Source organism: Ostrinia furnacalis, unplaced genomic scaffold (genome assembly GCF_004193835.3).
Source record: "Ostrinia furnacalis isolate ACB-3 unplaced genomic scaffold, ASM419383v2 OfSCF1098, whole genome shotgun sequence".
In the NCBI taxonomy this organism is placed as follows: Eukaryota; Metazoa; Arthropoda; class Insecta; order Lepidoptera; family Crambidae; genus Ostrinia; species Ostrinia furnacalis.
The window spans coordinates 723,424-742,336 of record NW_021131337.1 but is presented as its reverse complement, the minus strand read 5'-3'; the positions used below and the strand labels follow the sequence as shown (position 1 = coordinate 742,336).

The 18,913-nt window shown below is 38.1% G+C and overlaps 1 protein-coding gene across 7 annotated transcripts; it reads left to right on the top strand.

Moving 5' to 3' along the window:
• The first annotated feature begins 399 nt into the window (after window positions 1–399).
• Window positions 400–17,712, top strand: LOC114351172 (uncharacterized). 7 transcript variants are annotated; one of them, XM_028302263.1, is made up of 9 exons: window positions 400–576; window positions 5,410–5,608; window positions 7,612–7,743; window positions 10,883–11,062; window positions 11,786–12,045; window positions 12,747–15,531; window positions 15,612–15,818; window positions 16,352–16,476; window positions 16,671–17,712. In XM_028302263.1, the coding sequence occupies exons 2-9, from the start codon at window positions 5,503–5,505 to the stop codon at window positions 17,463–17,465; spliced, it is 4,590 nt and encodes a 1,529-aa protein (XP_028158064.1). In that variant the 5' UTR covers window positions 400–576; window positions 5,410–5,502; the 3' UTR covers window positions 17,466–17,712. The 7 variants fall into 7 exon arrangements, with proteins under 7 accessions (XP_028158064.1, XP_028158066.1, XP_028158063.1 ...); XM_028302262.1 differs by lacking the exon at window positions 400–576 and adding an exon at window positions 5,126–5,278; XM_028302265.1 differs by lacking the exon at window positions 10,883–11,062.
• Window positions 17,713–18,913: the final 1,201 nt, after the last annotated feature.

Here is an 18,913-nt window from a genome sequence, read left to right as displayed (position 1 = left end):
TAACACGCCCTTGCCCTTCATGATTAAAGCGGAAAATCAGGTAAGTAGGCTGATACACAAACCTGAAATTAAACTGAAATTAAACTGGAAATAAACACCGAAGTGTGTCCCCCAAACTACGGCCTAAACCTCCGATTCAAGAGTCTGATTATCGCTGGACCACACACAGGCGAACATTATTAGAGAAGAAAATTACGATGTAACAAGAGAAAACTTTTTCAATAATCTCTAAACTTCAGACTTCAGCATTTTTCTTTAGGAGCTTACGCACCAAAACGCACGAATGATGCTTAAAACGGAACAGAAAACCATGTTTGACGTCTCACGTAACCAAGGCAACCGGTTTTGGCGGGAAGCGCCTACGCGAAATCACCCGCGGTACAGTCAGCCGAGCGTTTTGTACATTCGACCGCAGTGCACCGCGAGAAACGACCGCGCGATAACCCGACGACAGCAATCGCTGTTCGAAGTTGTTACTTGATAATGTAAATAAACAATAACACGAGATCTATATCGGTAATAACGAACTACTTAGTTGATCGAAATCATTCATCCTAACATCAATACACCGAGAAGGTAAGTTTAAAGTAATTAAAATACTTATTTCTAGTTACTAGTAAACAAGTTTTGAATATTTAATCTGCTGCTTTTATGTTTCAATGTTAAAAAAGACGAATGTAAATAACTACGTAATAAACAAAGATAAATTTTAGAGGCTTCTTCACTTAGCCTTCATGAAATTAATTATTATAATATGATTTTACAGAAGATCACTTAGTTATTCAGGGAGTAGGTACGTTTTTTAAGTCTTGTAAATTAATAGCTTCTAATGTAAACACACACGATGGTAAAGTCACTTTAAAGATTCACTTAGTTTAACTCTAAAAGCAGAAATTAAACTTCATTTATTGAATTAACATTGGAAATATCTGAATGAAACAAGATCTGCAATAATGCCTATTTTTGGAAATCGCACTGATGAAGGCGGCATTGAGTGACCATTTATTTAAAAATAAGTGTTACACATACGCCATTGCAGGTGGCATTGATTGCTTCATTTCGTGTTAATTCAGTTTCACGATTCATCATAACAGAATAATTTGTTTGATTGCGATTTATAGACTCCATGTTTTAAGATGTCTGTTCAAAGTGACAAAATTATGATCCATATAAAATTCATTTACCGTAATGAATGCACTTACCTACCTTGTACGCTTATGAATGTTATGAATGTCGGAAGATGGACCTTCGCGAAGCTTCCATAACTGAAATTAACTTAATTAATTTGATGACTAAAGAAAAATGACTTTCAGGTTAAATCGAAACTCTGACTACGCACAACCTTTGTTATTTTAATATAAGTCTATTTATGAGACTTGATAAATCGAATCTGATTAACATACATACGTGAAAATCCAACAAACTGTTTAGGGCCCAGCTGAATATTGTTATTGTGGCAATGAATATTATTCAAATAACGCCATTCTGAACTCAGCCCATAACTTTACAACTAAACGTATCGTTTTTATCGATATTGCGAGAACTTTACGGTCTCGTTTATAGTGAAACTTTGCTGAAACTTTTATGTCTCTTTCTGTGGACTGGTCTAAGATGTTAGCGTGTGATATAAAACGAGCGAGATTAGCATCAATACGATTATTTTCTATTCAGGGGACTTAAATATCGAGAGTTTATGACTCATGAGGTTTTAATACCTACTTTAGGTGAAATGTAATGGCATTCAAATTGCTTCAGTTAAGTATTCTGGAAAGAAGTCTAACAAGACTCAATACATATTAAATCGTACTTTATCTTCTTTTGTTTTCAGACTTGTTGTGTACCTACTATTTAAGTAGAGATTTTTTCTCTTACTTACTTATATTTTGATTCATAACTATACGACAGTGTGTACGTACAGATAATAAAATTAAAGTTCAGATTTAAAATGATGTCATAATCAATACAAGGACATTATTTAATAACTTTGACTGTTTAACCTTCTGCCCTGACATCAGTTCTGCAAGCTAATTCTAAATAGAATAATAATTGATCAAGGCTGATGCTTGTGTGTTCATTAGTATGAGCATTTATGTTTTAATTGTGTTTATATACTCTAATAGATAGTGGCAGGTTTGTCTAAATAAATAATAACAGTGACCTTAACATATAGATAAATACAGTTGCTGATAGTTCCTGCATTGCTCAGCTATGAGATAGGTATTTCATGCCGAAATGGTCGATGACTACATCTAGACAGGTTGCAACGTGCGAGGGTTATCAGTAAACGAGCTCAATTGAACAGGACTTCTTAGATAAGCAGAATTCAACACCTCATTATAAATTTACCTGCGTCTGACATTAAACTGTTATAAAAAGCGTAATAGATATCAAATTGTAATCTAATAGAGATTTACAATCGTCACTAACTAACAAGGTAAGCTCGTCACCTGATCAAAGTCAGTGACCTTATAACAATGATCAATAATGTTTTATGAATCTAATTTGTCCATAGAAAAACTCGCCGTATTAATTTTAAAGTAACTACCGATGACATAGAGTTTAAAAATAGTAAAGCTAATCGTTTGTATTTCAATAATGATTTGCACAAATACTCCAAGAGTGATAAATTACATATTTATTCTAAATCGATGGAAAAGAATAGACCCAATAATGACTATTCGCAAAGATTTGGAGTTCGAAGCGAATGGCCCAGATACGAATTTATTCATTTTTCATGACGACAGTGACTCGCACCACCTGGTACTGAATTAGCTTTTCTTTTTATCGGTGAGTCGCCTACTGAGTTACAATTTTTGTGCAGTTACTTACATAGGTATCGATAAAATGCGACAAAGTCACCTTTGGTTTGTATGTTCGTGTAACAAAAGCGACATTCTAAAGTAATAGTACCTAAAACGTATTTAGGTATCAACCAGTATACGTATAGGTAAAAGTTAGCTAGAGTTCACCAACAAACACAATTTACATTGAAACATGTCGTTATTGTCTACTTATCTATTACTACTGCGAAAATAACTCGTTTATTACCTTTCCACGCTTTCCACACATAATTAAATCGCTGCACCATTTCTGATGAATTTTAGGACAAAGATTCTAGTGGAAAGCATAAAGCTTTGGCTTTGTCGCAAAGCTAATTCTTTAAAAAGGACATCGAATGGAGAAAATTTACATGGAGAACCCATGACTTCTCATTTTTTCTCTTTTTCATGATTTTTGATCGAGAAACAAAGAAAATATCTTCTTTCAACTTATATGGTAATCTGCGATGTTGACTCCTTTCTTAAATCGTGAAAGTGACCGTTTCAAAAACCATATGGTCGTCAACTTAGACTTAGGTCTAAGAAGTGGGCTTAATAGACTATTCGAAAGAACACAAAAGTATTCAAAACAAGTCATGCCAAAATAAGCGGTTCGATACGCGACCTTATCCGTCTGCCTTTATCCGCGTGGTTAAGAATTTTCTCTCGTATTTTGTATTCAACAAGGATCACCGGCGTGTAATGTAGGAAGTTAAAGGTGCGAGCCATAAATCACTTTCTGACATACCTATAGTGGGCGAAGAGTGAGGGCGGGTAATGAGTAATAGCAACTATAGTCAATTTAATGCAACACGATGACAATAACACGTAATGTTATGGTCGACCGTAAATAAACACTCCTCTAGAGACTGTAATATTACTTACGTCACTTTTGCTGGCTACTTCTCACTTATTTCCTAATAGGGCACTCGTTCATAGATCGTGTAGCGTTTACTGCTCAAATATACTTAACTTATAAATGAATGAGTTTGTTTTTGTCAAATATATCTTTCAGTTTTGAAATTTTATTGAAATGGAAGCTTTGGGCTGTTATTAAATAGCCAACTGAAGAAAGTTAGGTAACAAAAAGAAACTTTTATAACTAGAGCGAAAGTTACCGCGTAGTATACTTAGGTATTGTCAGATAATCTTTAGAGAAATCTCACCAATCTTTATTCTCTACCTTCAACACTTTTTATTTATTAAGTATTTTAACACTTATCATTCATGAGTATCCGAGGAAAAACCTTGACTTGCATTTTAAATCAAGAGCCTTTATTGAATGAAAAAATCGAAAGGTAATTTTCCAGAAAATATTGCAAATGGCTTGTCAACAGTGCCTTTTGCGCCTACGCAAGTTATTTTGCGCCATCCGCGGCCTGACCAAAGAGGCAAGACAGCTTTCTACGATCAGATAGCTGTTTTTTCGCGAAACGATTAAACCTCCTTGTCCTTAAAAGGCTGTCAACATATCGTCTACCTTCAGTAAGTATAGTTCCAAAATACTGGACTGTCCTGTCGATGACATTGACAGTGGGGCGCCACCGTCAATACCGGATCGCTGGTTCAGATTTTTGCCATGTTGGAAACCATATAGTTGAACGATGGTAGCGCCCCCCTGTCATTGAGTTTGGCGGGACAGTTCAGCGTGGGTCATCTATAGGCACTGATAGGTGTTATTGATTTTTTGTATGGGACTTTGTAGGGCTAGCAAAAAATGCTGTTAGACTAATGGAATGAGTAGTATTTTGAATGGTACAAAAAAGCAGAAAGGTTTTGGGCTTATACTTACTTTGTCGATCATGAATATGTAAAAACTTACAATAATTAATTTTTTATAATGTTATTTTAACTGTGTAACTAATGTTAAGTTGAAGCTATGAACACACCGACCTATCTAAGCTACTTATTGTTTAGTTATTCAACACGAAAAATATTCAAAGTGAGATCATAATAATTGCGGTTTTTGATTCATAGTGTTATTGTTAGTAAACAATAGTGTACAGTCAGCATACAAAGTCAACTTTGTCCTTAGAACCATTTATTGTTACATGGAACATTTATTGTCTATTTACATCTAAGTCTCCATTGATATATTATTATGATATATCATGATTGTATTGTTTTACAGGAATAATTATGGTTCCTTCTTCAAGATAACGAGTAGAGTGTGATTATACATAAAACCTTTTTAAACAAATAATAGTCAAATGTACTGACAACTCAATAAGAATAAAAAATACTGTCACCAATGAAAATTAAATGTCATTTTGTAGTTTGTCATGTGTAGAATTTTGCGTTTTATTGTTTTGCGAGTTTATAGAAATAAGATCGTAACAAACACCAGGCTTTTCTATGAATATTTAGGGATTTCTTAAGTCTATTTATTTTTGGAAGTGTTTAACTTTTAGAGTGAATCTACAATGAACCCAAAATCTACAATCAGCACAGCCAGATCGGTACCATGATTATTTGCAACTTTTCCGTAACTTTGACAGATCATTTCTAAAGATTCGTGGTTAGATTCGTGGGTGATATCATCGCGCGAACCTGTATGAATGACGTTACATCCAAAAATGTTTGTGTACAGGTTTTAACACCGAGTTCTAGACGGACAACCGAAGTAGTGCGAGTGAGGACCTCCTTATCGTTGCCGAAGAAGAACTACCCGTGTGAATCACCCATGGGAGTGAGGCAGAACCCGTGGACGCCGACCAAACGAAGAGGGCCCATCGCTGCTGAAGCTTCCAGTCCTGGTCCAGCTGTGGTATCCCTTCCTACCTTAATAGGTACTTAAACTTCTCCTAAGGTAGCGTTTTCAATTAAAGTTAGATTACAAGACATTTTTCCGATAATCTCTACAATTTTCAACCTAAAATTGTATTCAGGGGTAGGTACGAAATTACATTTTTATGTTTATTATGACTAGCATTTTCCAGTAGCTAACCCACCCGTGAAGTATGATAATTGTTTCTTGGAAAGGGTCTGCCATATCTGATATAAATTATCATTTTTCATTTGGGATCTGTGTACGTATGATCTCATAGGTAGGTAAATAAGTAGAACTGTTATTTATTCGTATGAGCAACGTACCTACCATTTTTTCGAATATTCAAATACTGTTTGTTGTGACAACTAACGTGCCTATATTATACGTCCTAATATGACCTGATTCCCTTCAATTTATTATCGCTCCCCTCTGACGCGACTCTACATTTGCACTTGTATCGTAACCGACTACCTAATTTAGCTGAACAGCGTGAGTTTGGAGCAAATTTTACTCGTCCTCGTATTATTTATACCGAACCGAATCCGATTAACGCAAATTAAGTCTTGTTATCTAAGTTTTATCTGAAAATATACGAAATAATTAAAGTAGGTTCATGTAAGTAGGTTTTTCCTTTACAAATCTGTAGGAAAATTCGAACTCTTGCTGTTGAATATTATGTTACACATTTATTGAAACACCATACAAGTCCAAGGGAAACGTAATCGTTTTTCTATACCACTTATTAGTCATATTATTTACTTCTTGTTAGCACGATTGTCATTGTATATTCTGAATAAGTGCTCTTCAAGGTAGGCAGGGTAGACTATAAACGTTATTGTTATTACCTGGTAACTGTTATTATCCAAGATATCCCAGAGCCTCCCCGGTTGAATAGCTGCTGTGTCGGTCCATTGAGCACGCACTTACTATGTAGAGTGAGGTACTTCGGAACACTATTAGTGGTAAGTAGTCGGATCATTGAATTAATACAGTAACATGACTGACCAATTATGGGCTTGCTCCTCGCACTAAGCTACTCGGTTCTGTGTATGTAAAGCATTACGTAATAAGCCAAGCCGGGAATATATTTCGTAAAGCTTTTCTTCAAATGATTATCTTACCAAAGAGTTTGAAGATTAGAAACAAATATTCCTTTTTCAAACACCAAAATTACACTTTCAGGGCTACGTTACGTTATAAAAATTACCATATCTTTTCTTAAGTATTACCTAAGTGGTAACTTTCCGAATCGATTTGTTACAATCTTGAATACAAAATAATATTGACCTTGGTACGAAATGCCGTACAAAATAAAAATAAACATCCCATTCGTTCGACAATACCGTATCGAAGTATGTAAGTAAACATTTATCCGAAGACGGAAAACCCAAACGTTACAAATGTTAAAGGATTGAGACATAATGTTTGAACATCTTTACTGTACATTATGTATGGTCATTTCTTTTGTGGATTACTTAGTTTCGGCTGCTTATTGTTTGCGGTCTCGCCGCGCTGATGTCATCCGTAGGTTGTGAGATTATCGCGCCCGCGAGCGCGGCCTCGCTCGTTTTGTTGGTACACAACGTGACATCATGTAGTATTTCGCGCGAAACACCACCGAATCAACTTTTCATTCCTTAACAATAATAAATCAAATCGCTTTTGACCTTTACGTCGCGCGCACGCATCTCAAATCGTACCGGTTCTGTGACTTGTTTGTTCGTATTTTTACGGTGTTTTTAGAAATAGTGTGTAATAAGTTTAGCAAAGCGAAAGACATCTGTTCACAAAGTGTCTGAGTGGTCCATCTATTCCATATATAGGTGTCGTCGGACGTGGGCGATAACGTTGACCCTGTCCAAGGTGAGCTCTATTCTGCCCGAGACACAATTTACTCATTGGGAAAATTGGATCGTGTGCATTATACATATAGGCCCATACACGATACAAAGGAGCGGGGTTACGTTAACGATAGATGTAGTTTGTATTCTTAGTAAGATGGGAAAATATTGAACGTTGCAGGCAAACCACCGCAAGAGTCCCGTAGACCCAGAGCGCCCGCTTTTACCTTCGGCCAGAAACTTGAGGTTCCCGGAGGTGGCAAGGCAGGACCTGGACCGGCATCTTACAATACGGAAGGAATGACAGCAAAAGGTAAGCTAGCTGATCATGTTTACAAATAGGATTTTTTTTTGTGGGTCGGCTCTACCACTTCACCCTAGGATTGAAGATGCGAAAATCTAGCGAGCTTGCCCAGAAGGTGTATATTTCCCCTTACGAGTTGTAATTTCGGGAATGCTGCCACTTATGCATTATTATTAGGTTATTGTTAAAAAGTTTTATTAATACTCGTATTTCATGTCATAATGGTGTGAATATCAGGATATCCAAATACAGAGTTACTGTCATGATTGTGACTGTTAGTCACATGATCAGTTTTGGATTTTTAACGAGTTGCCAATACCTACACAAAATCGTAAATAGTATCAATATAATTTTTTTATACCTATTTCTAGATATAATATGTAAGCTCGTAGCAGTCGGCTCATAAGTGAAATTGCGTGTGTAGCCGAAATTTTCTGGCTAATCGACTAACCAAATTGCCCTACTACGATAGTCACATAATTTGGGCACCTACCTATTTGGAAATTTCTTATCCTAATACGTATAATAACAGTTAGGTTGTTCTTATTTATGATGTTATTTTTTAGAGCTATAAATATATCTATCATATGTAATACGTATTGTAATCAACTCCGGACTCTGCTAAGCACCGCACCCAAGCAACTGTCGTCGATCCATCCAAGCGCAACCAAATTGACAGTCGCAGACGTATCGCTAATCGAATTTACTTGCCATCGCCAGTAATTGGAATCGTGGGCACTTGCTCCAATATCGTCGTTTACCAGATAATTGCCAGCGTTTAGTTCGACAAATCGTTCCACCCACAATTAGAGGCTTCCAGAACGTCTTTTGCTGTAGTCGACTGCAGCGTTTGCAGTTGTGGACTTGCAGCTTTTTCAGTCGCGGTGATTTAAATTAGAACTTATCGCATGCCGGTACGGCACGCGAAAGTTTGTGACAAACGAAAAAGACGTTTTCACGGTATTCCGTGATTCATTTTGCGACACTTGAGGATAAGTAGGTCATGACTGCAGTCGTATTTGCATATGCGATGTGGCCTGCAGTGTTTATATTTTCTCCCTATTCATACTGGTAACGTTTAATGCGGTTTTAATGCCTGCGCAGTTTCGCGAAGCCTACACAGGAACTATTAGACGTTAATATATAGTAGGTTTATGTCGGCATTCGCTTTCCGGTCTAGAAAAATATGGGTACTTATATCCAGTTGACATAAGTAATAATACGTTGTTTTGTTCAAGGTTTCAGATGAACTATATTGTATTACTTCCTTTAGTTAGACAATGCATATCGGCTTTAAAACTGGCTACTTATATAGTTCCAACATCTTTTTATTGTTATATTTTATGATAGTAGTTTCAAATAAAGCTTATTTATTAGAGAAGAGCTTACGCAATTGGTTAATAACAAATCGTATGACTCGGATGACCTAGCATTGAGTCTATACATAAAACGGGAGATAATAATGTACAACAACAAATATGCAGCTCTTACATTTATCAAGGTACTTATAATACTTTTTTTTTCTTTTGGGCAAGTTTGCGCATCTCTAAAATCAATACCAAGTCAATATTTGCAGACGAAGTCATCCATATGGCTCTCAAGCTGTAAGGTCTCGGTTATTTTTAGCAAGTCTACGTTCTTACTTGGACAATATTAGTTACCGGCATTGGAGGTATCGGAACGTGTAGATGCATTGGATGTCTCCAAATAAGTCCGTACGGACGAAGGTGATCGGGACCGGAGTGAGTCACTCGTGTAGGTGCCCGGACCCCGAGTGGCTGGCTCACTGCGGCCTGATACACCAGTGCGCCTGAGTACCTAGCTTGTGTCGGTACAAGTTCAGTGAGATTCAGTGAGTGGGAGTTTGAGTGTTGGTGCGCGTTGTATTCTATTGGAAGTTGATTTTATTATAGGTAGAGTAAATTTATTATACAGTGTTTATTTAGATTTCGTGATATTATAATTTGTCCAGTTTATTTAGGTATTTGGACTATGAATAATTTGCTTTAAATACAGAATCGTATAAGTACTAATGTTTACCACATTATCATATTAAATTTTATCAACGCGTCATAATTGAATTAATCAGTTAGTATTATAAANCAATGTCCTTTAAATTCTGCGAACAAAATAACATTTAAAGATTTAAATCGACGTCGACGATTAATATAAATTCATGGGGCTACTTCTGTTTTTTAATGAGGAACTTTACTTACGCTGTCAGACTTTATTTCTCTATATTTTTAAAGAACATTTTTAGAGGTAGGTATGTTTTAGAAGAAATGAAATGTTAATAGTAACATTGAATTATTTTTCTGGATGGAGCAAGGTTCTTTTTATCGATAGGCCTCCCCCGACTTCATGCCAAAATTATTGGTCATCAGGGGAGTTCCTATAATACCCTAACAATGTGATTAACGTAGTGGCGAGATAAATCCTAATGACTTCTAGGTCTAATTTTCAATCAAATCAATTACAGATATTTTTACTGACATAAACTCAGTTGTTCTATCTCGTAACAATCTCGTAAGTTCGTAACACAAGGAACTCGGCATTCGGATTCAATCTGTGACTCTACCTGATTGATAAGCATGCATATTAAATTGTATGGACCAAGGAAAAGGCAATTTGTGGTTGCTTGAATTGGTGAAAATGGCGAATACTGCTGCTAGGGGAAAATTTTCATTTTGGAAAAATCGTATTTTTGATCGCGAAGTGAGCGATAAAAACTATCTGCGAAAGATCAAAATCGTATCGTATCGTCAATTTAGACGTAGCCATGGACAGATGCTATGTTTTATATTTCAAATGTAAAAAATCTTGTAATGTGATGTGCTAGGACGCGCGGTCGGCCCAGCCGCGTCCTTGCACGGTCGGTGGCCGCCGCCGCGGGTTTCGCCGACGCTGGCTCCCTGCGACTATGAGCCGAACAAAGCCGCTAAAGTGGTGCTAGACCACGCTCCGGCGTTCTCTATAGATGTAGAGATCATATTTTATGATTTCAATTTAAGAATACCAATACGACAATGCTTCTGGTAACGGATAAAATGTGTTTGATCGTAGAATGTCGATACAGATAGTCCTTCTGTGATAGTCCAAAATCTAGTCATAGGAAACCGTCAATAGCTAGTATATTTACATGTGCTAGGTCGCGCGGTCGGCCCAGCCGCGTCCTTGCACGGTCGGTGGCCGCCGCCACGGGTTGCGCCGACGCCGGCTCCCTGCGACTATGAGCCGAACAAAGCCGCTAAAGTGGTGCTAGACCACGCTCCAGCGTTCTCTATCGGCCTCCGAGTCAGTCCACCGCAACCCGGCGGGAAAACGCCAGGTGCCTTAGTCGCAAAAGTAGCATGCGGTCGCCATGTAACTTAGTTTGTCGATGTAGTAGCATGCGGTCGCCATAATAGTTTGTCTATAGTGCACTGTCATTTCATCGAGTAGGTATTCTTATAGATCAATCACTATACCACAATCAAAATTTTAAAGATTCCACTTTACTCTGCCCATTTGAGAGCGGTTTGTGTAAGAAACTCAAAGCTTTAAGCATAATAGACAACCTAATTGTTTAAAGCAACAATTAGTTTATATTTTTCACCGTTCGCATGCACACCGTAGGTATATTGCGTCCCGTTGAGTTAAATAAGTAGGTATGCACAACTCCGTCAAGTTTTTAATTAGCAAGACATAGCAACCATGCAATCTCAAACGTGTAAATTGTTATGGCTGTGTTTAAACGCAATGTTTGCAATCATTACGGCATTCCACTTTGATGTTATTGTAATTTACTGTAGCTCATTACTAATAGTTTGTTATGTTCACCAACTTAGATGACAACTTTTTGCCTATTCGTAACGTTGATTCAGTCAATAGTCATTATTATTTCATACGATATTCATTCGATCTAATTCAAGCGATGACATACGTTACGCTTTATTTCACAGCATTTAAGTAGCTATTCATAATTAAATCAACTCGATTCATGACTGAGTTGAGGATCACGTTTATTTTTGTCAAATNCCTCAAATATAAATTAGATATCTTACATTTCCAGCGCCGAACGTGTATTCTATGCCGCCTGTGCTTGGCGAAGCGAAAGAGGGAAGCAAGCGCGCCGCTCCAGCCTTCAGCATCACCGGTCGGGGTAAAACTATAGAGTCCAAGACTCCCATGCCAGGCCCCGGCACGTATACCACGGACAAGGCAGCAGTAGCGCTGACCAAACGACCGCCCGCATACACCATGGCCCCGAGGAGGGAAGTCAAACAACCATCAGAAGCCGTCCCCGGGCCTGGAGTATACTGTCCAGAGAAGGTGAGAAATTTTCACAAGTCAAAGATCAGCCTTAACTTATTTTCCCTTAGCATGCTGTTTGTTGACTAAATCTAATTTGTGATGTTAAAAAAAGCTCGCATGTTCTCTTATGCTAGGAATGCTGCATATACCCTGAATCATAACAGTTATCATTGAAACCCTAATAACAATAAATATTTTCTCTCATTTCGGTGATACTAACATTTAGGTGGGTAAATAACAGGTGTGCGTGAATCTCCCGTGGGCGCCAGCTCATACCTTCGGCATCAGGCATTCGCAGTTCGCAGGGCAGGCGGTCCACTACCCTGCCCCTGAAGGCATCACGGCAACCTAACCTGTCTGTAACCAGCCTTACCACCCTCTAACATACACTCACCTTAATTTGTGACGCTTTTAACATTTCTAGTGTACTCATCAAGCGCATTTATTTTATAATCGGCAAATTATACATATTGTAAATAAATATTAACGTTAACATTTTTGCGTTTATCTTTTACTTACTTTTTTAATTGCATGCTGCTTCAATGACTGGCGTCATTCATGTTTGAACGGTATGATAAATTCCTATTTTACGTTTTGTTTAACAATTTGTTCTATTAGGTGTATGAAATTTAATAAATACACTAGTAGTATTGTTTTTATTTTAAAATGAAATATGTAAAATATTCTCTGTCTTAAGTTCATTATTTTTGTCTTTACAGGATAAGTCACAAAAGTATACAATTTCGAGCAGAATGAAAATGGAAAGAGTAGAAAAGCTTCCAGCTCCCAATGCTTATTGTCCAGAAAAAGCAGACCGATTATTGCGAGAAAAATCACCAGCTTTCTCATTTAGAACGAAAACCGAAATAGTGAGGACTAGTCACGCTCCAGCTCCGAATATGTATTCACCTGAGAAGTCTCTTCACTCCTTGAAAAATGGACCAAAATATACATTAGCGGGAAAAGGCGTTGCTGAAAAACACGAAGTAACACCAGCACCTAATTCTTATAATCCTCAAAAAGCCGACAGACTTTTACAGTGCAGTTCCCCTTCATTCTCACTACGTTCAAAAGAAGTAGTCGAGAAGATTGAGCAAACACCGGGGCCGAATGTTTACGCTCCTGAAAAGTCGATGCATATGTTGAACGGAGGGCCAAAGTATACAATTACTGGGAAAGGAGTCTGCACCAAGATTTCAGAAACACCGGCTCCGAATAGTTATGATCCTGCAAAAGCTGATAAAGTTCTTCACGAGAGCTCTCCATCTTACACTTTTAGGATTAAAGAACAAGCTGCCCTTCGAAGTGAATCTCCTGCACCAAATGTGTATGCCCCCGAGAAATCTATGCATATGTTAGATGGAGCTCCTAAATTCAGTATAAGTGGCAAAGGGCCATCTGGTAAGATTCCTGAAACACCCGGTCCTAATGTTTATTGCCCAGACAAAGCTGATAAGTTGCTGCACGAATCCTCTCCAGCTTACACCTTTAGAACAAAGGATCAGATCAGTAAAAAAGATAATACTCCGGCTCCTAATATGTATGCACCTGAGAAATCTATGCACATGTTAGATAGTTCACCAAGATTTACTATTGCTGGCAAAGGGAGTGATCATAAAATAGAAAATACTCCAGCTCCTAACATGTACAGTCTTGATAAAGCCGACAAGCTTCTTCACGAATCTTCGCCGGCTTATACTTTTAGACCCAAAAGCTCTCTGGATAAACCTAGTGACACTCCTGCCCCAAATTGTTACGATCCTCACTTATTAGATGGCACACCAAAATATAGTTTATATGGAAAAGGACATGATGCGAAGCCCGCTGTCACTCCAGGTCCAAATGCGTATGATCCTCATCTAATAGATGGAACCCCAAAATTCACAATGGCTGGAAAAGGTCAACCAGGAAAAACTTCTGATGTACCGGCACCCAATGCCTACAATCCCTGTCTGCCAGATGGTACTCCTAAATTTTCTATGTCTGGTAGGGCACCAGATGGAAAACCGTTAGATACTCCAGGGCCTAATAGTTACGACCCGCATATTCCAAACGACTCGCCCAGATATACTATAGCTGGAAAAGGGCCAGATGGAAAATTACCCGATGTTCCAGCTCCAAATGCGTATGACCCGCACTTACCCGATGGAACACCCAAGTACTCGCTAGCAGGAAAAGGGCATAACGTTAAACCTTCAGACACTCCAGGACCCAATGCATATGATCCTCATCTACCTGATGGCGCACCTAAGTATACAATGTCGGGTAAGGGACACGATAACAAAATATCGGATGTTCCTGCGCCGAACGCTTATGATCCACATTTACCTGATGGAACACCCAAGTACACGCTAGCAGGAAAAGGACATAACGCGAAACCTTCAGACACGCCAGGACCCAATGCGTATGATCCTCATCTACCTGATGACGCACCTAAGTATACCATGTCTGGTAAGGGACACGATAGTAAAATATCGGATGTTCCTGCGCCGAACGCTTATGACCCACATTTACCTGATGGAACACCCAAATACTCGTTAGCGGGAAAAGGATATTCTGCAAAACCTTTTAACACGCCAGGACCCAATGTTTATGATCCTCATCTGCCTGATAATACTCCTAAGTTCACCATGTCTGGCAAAGGGCACGATGATAAAGTATCAGACGTTCCAGCGCCAAATGCTTACGACCCACACTTATTAGATAGCACGCCTAAGTATAGTATGTATGGTAAAGGTCCTGACGCCAAACTTTCTGATACTCCAGGACCAAATGTATATGATCCTCATTTACCAAATGGAACACCTAAGTTTACTATGGCTGGCAAAGGTCAACCAGGAAAAATAAATGACACGCCTGGTCCTAATGCCTATGATCCTAGTAAATATGATTACATGTTAGATGGAGTACCTAAATACAGTTTTGGTATAAAAGGACCTGCACAAAAACCGTCCAATAATCCTGCTCCTAATGCTTACAGTCCAGAAAAGGCAGATAAAATGCTGCATGAAAGTTGCCCATCGTATACTTTCCGACCAAAGATAGAAAGCGGGAAAGTCCCTGAAACGCCAGGACCTACTTCTTATAACCTAGAGAAGGGCGATAAAATGTTACATGAAACATCTCCCGCGTACACATTCAGACCTAAAGTCAATGACGGTAAAATCGAACTTACTCCTGCTCCTAATGCATACAATCCTGATAAAGCTGATAAGGTGTTATTGGAAAAGTCGCCCGCTTACACCATGTCACCAAGAGGGAAAGATGCTAAAATCAGCGACACGCCTGCTCCTAACGTTTACAATCCTGAAAAGGCCGATAAAGTTTTGTTAGACAATGCTCCGCGCTATTCGTTTAGGATAAAAACTAATCCCCACAAACCCGATAATGTTCCGGCGCCTAATAGCTACAATCCAGATAAAGCGGATAAAGTATTAATGCATAGTGCTCCACAATACACGTTCAGAGTGAAGACAGACACATTGAAAGTTCTCGATACTCCTGGTACGTTATTGTTATTTTCTGTATGCTTAAAATTATTATTTTAACTATCTTATTGGTATTAACAATTTGTATTTTTACAGCACCAAATTCGTATACAATTCCTACGCCGGTCAAGACGCCGTTGTATACCATATCTGGAAGGCACAAGGAGCCTATTGACGAAAGACTGAAAGTCCCAGCGCCTGGCGCCTACAATCCTGAAAAGAGTTACAAATTCATCTTGACTTATTCACCTCAGCACACATTTGGCATTAAAATCCATACTGATAAATATGCTGATACTCCTGGTAAGTAATTTTCTTATTGTTCTCTTGCTGTCCATTTAAATGTAAAATTAATTGCACAACAATTGCACTGCAATAGATTTCTCAAAGATTTAGTTTTCTATATTAAAATAATTATCTTGATGGTTTTTACAATGTAACGTGGAGTTAAATTCGTCTTTGTTTCTGGACAATGATGTTGATATCTTATCAACAAGCATGATAAGGCGATGCTAATAATATAGTAGTCCATTAAAGATGAATTTCAGATTTACATTAGATTCAAAACCGCCCTGATGAATTAAATTCATTACAACTCGCAACAGTACCTCTAGTAGGAAAAACTTTCGAGTTCGTTTCGTTGCGTATTCAAAGTGTCATCGAAAAATTTTGTATGAAAAATTAAACAGCGCCCCCTAGGGCGGCTATAATATAGGGGGCGCTGTTTAATTTTTCATACAAAATTTTTCGATGACACTTTGAATACGCAACGAAACGAACTCGAAAGTTTTTCCTACTAGAGGTACAGTTCTAACCCATAGATGTTTTACTTCCAGCACCAAACACGTACCGCATTCCTTCAGTGCTGGATACGCCGGTGTACACCATGTCCGGCCGCCACCGAGTACCGACTGACGACCGCGCGAGGGTGCCTGCCCCTGGCACCTACTCGCCAGAAAAGGTACGTCAAAACGTATTTAAATTATCTTTGTAGACTGTCAGATAATTTCTATACAAGCATTGTGCATTGAGAGTGTGGTTACATGTAAACTCTTCCTTTTTATATGATCATTACTTATTTTTTAAAAGTTAAGAAGTATCCTCCCGAGTACCAGTTCTTATGTGTGTATTAATGCTCTATTTATACGCTTACAGGTGCAGCTAAGCAAGACACCCCAAATTACTTTTGGAATCAAACACTCACCACTTCTTGGGCAGCTGAAACCGATCGAGCCTCTTCGGTCAACTACGAAAGACGTCACACATAGGCAAACCGCGAATAATGTCTCCCAAACCACCGAAAGAAGAGTCACGCAGGTGCAAGATAACGAGATTGTAAATAATACACACGCGATTGAAAATTACGATAATCGACACATTGTAAACGAGTCAAATTCGATGGACGCTATTCAAAACACGAGAACACAAGTCACCCATTTGAGAGCTGAGAGCGAGCTCAGAAGTTCAACCGTAACTCCTGAACCTATCCAAGAAATACTCACTCAAGAGCTCGTATGGGTTCCGGAGCATTTAGAACAACCTATCCGCCGTGGTTCGTATACCATCGACAAAGATGATGGTTTTACGGAACATTATCACAGCGATGAAGTCATTCCAGTTGAAAATGGAATGAGGAGAGTCGCAACTAGCGGGGAAAGAGGTGCTGTTTGCACTGAAGAGAGCAGAAACAAGGTGATCAGGAAAGAGGGTTTTGAACAGAACGTGCAAAGAAACGTTAAGAATGCGAGTGCTCATGAGAAGAGCCAAGCCGCTACTGAGGAAGTGAGGACCGGTACTGAGGTGAAACAGCTGGCCAATGGTGGCATCGCTAAGACTACCACGACTACTACTATCAGAAAAGTCGGTACTGCCGCCAAAACAGCAAATGCCACGACCACTGTCACTCGCACCGCGACCGCAGTGACGTCGCGTGATATCGGTGTCAAGTAAATTGGTCGTAATGTGCAGCTATGCCGGCGTAGGAAGCTTCAATTGGCTACATTAATACCGCTGCTACTATTACTTACCTTGATTTAACACTGAAGTTGACCCACTTGATACGCCATTCATTGCGTTATTTAATACCAGACTGATTGATAATAACAATCGTTTGTATCATTTATTCCTATCCTACGTTGAAACTCTATTCACACAGCTTACGGCTTTGTGTTTTATTTATTGCGAACCTATTTATTTTGATAAGATGAAATGACATCCATTATATTACTTTTAATAATTTTATTAACGTTACTAATGTTGTTACAATATTGATATTTTAATAAACATTTTATTTTTATTTGTTTTTGTTTTATTTAAGGGATAAGAGTGGAATAGGAGAGGTCTTCTACCGTTTTCTGTGATTTCTGAGACCGAAAATATGAATTGAATGTTAATAATAATAGTCATATTTATAAGAGAGCATAATATTGCACTTGAAACAAATCCTTCGTCACTGCTTTGTTTATTTATGAAACCAGCTTTTGCCTGCGGCTTCACCCGTGTGAAATTCAGTTTTTCACATCAAGAGAAGTTATTCTGATGAAATGTATAAACAACAATAATACTGTAAAGTATCATCAAAATCCGTTCAGTAGTTTTTATGTAAAAGAGTATCAAATATCCATACATCCATCCTTACAAACTTTCACATTTATAATATTAGTTAGGATGTTGTGAAATGTAAATTTTCCTGTTTATTATGGAGTAGTCAATGGAGTAGTATTAATTATTTTGTGGTTTCGAAGAACGAGGACGATGATCAAAATAAGTTTCAACATTAACTACCTAATTAGTTTTGAATTTTTCAAAAGTTACTCTGGAATTAATGTCACTGAATTTTTGTAAAATCAGGTTATTTTGAAAAAATCATGCACCTTCATTCAGTTTTAGTGTTCCAATGAAATTAAAAGTTACCCTGACTGTGCCTGAAAATTCAAAATGTAATAGTCCTCCAAAACCCAAAACAACTTTTTTATCTGAGTCAACCTAATTTTCTGAAAATTTTATGACAGTACATTTTTATATTACTTATTGCAGTTACTATACTACATATTAATAATATTCTGCTGTTATTGCATTAGGCTTATATTTAGATAACATAAGTAGATTATTCCCAACAACGGTACACATTACATGCTGTTGATAAAGATTGATACAACAAAATATTATTTAATTATTTAATCATATGGCTTGTTGTGGATAGATAAATCTGTAGGTGTTCAATATTTACGGTAGATACTAGTGATGAAACGGATAGTTGTTTGGCCGGATACCGGATACCGGATATCCGGCCAGCTGCTAGGCCGGATAGCCGGATATCCGGCGGCCGGATAGTTGGCCCATTGTCTCGTTGCATGTCGTGACGAGTTTAGCGCCGCACAGGTGTTTCGAACGCGATC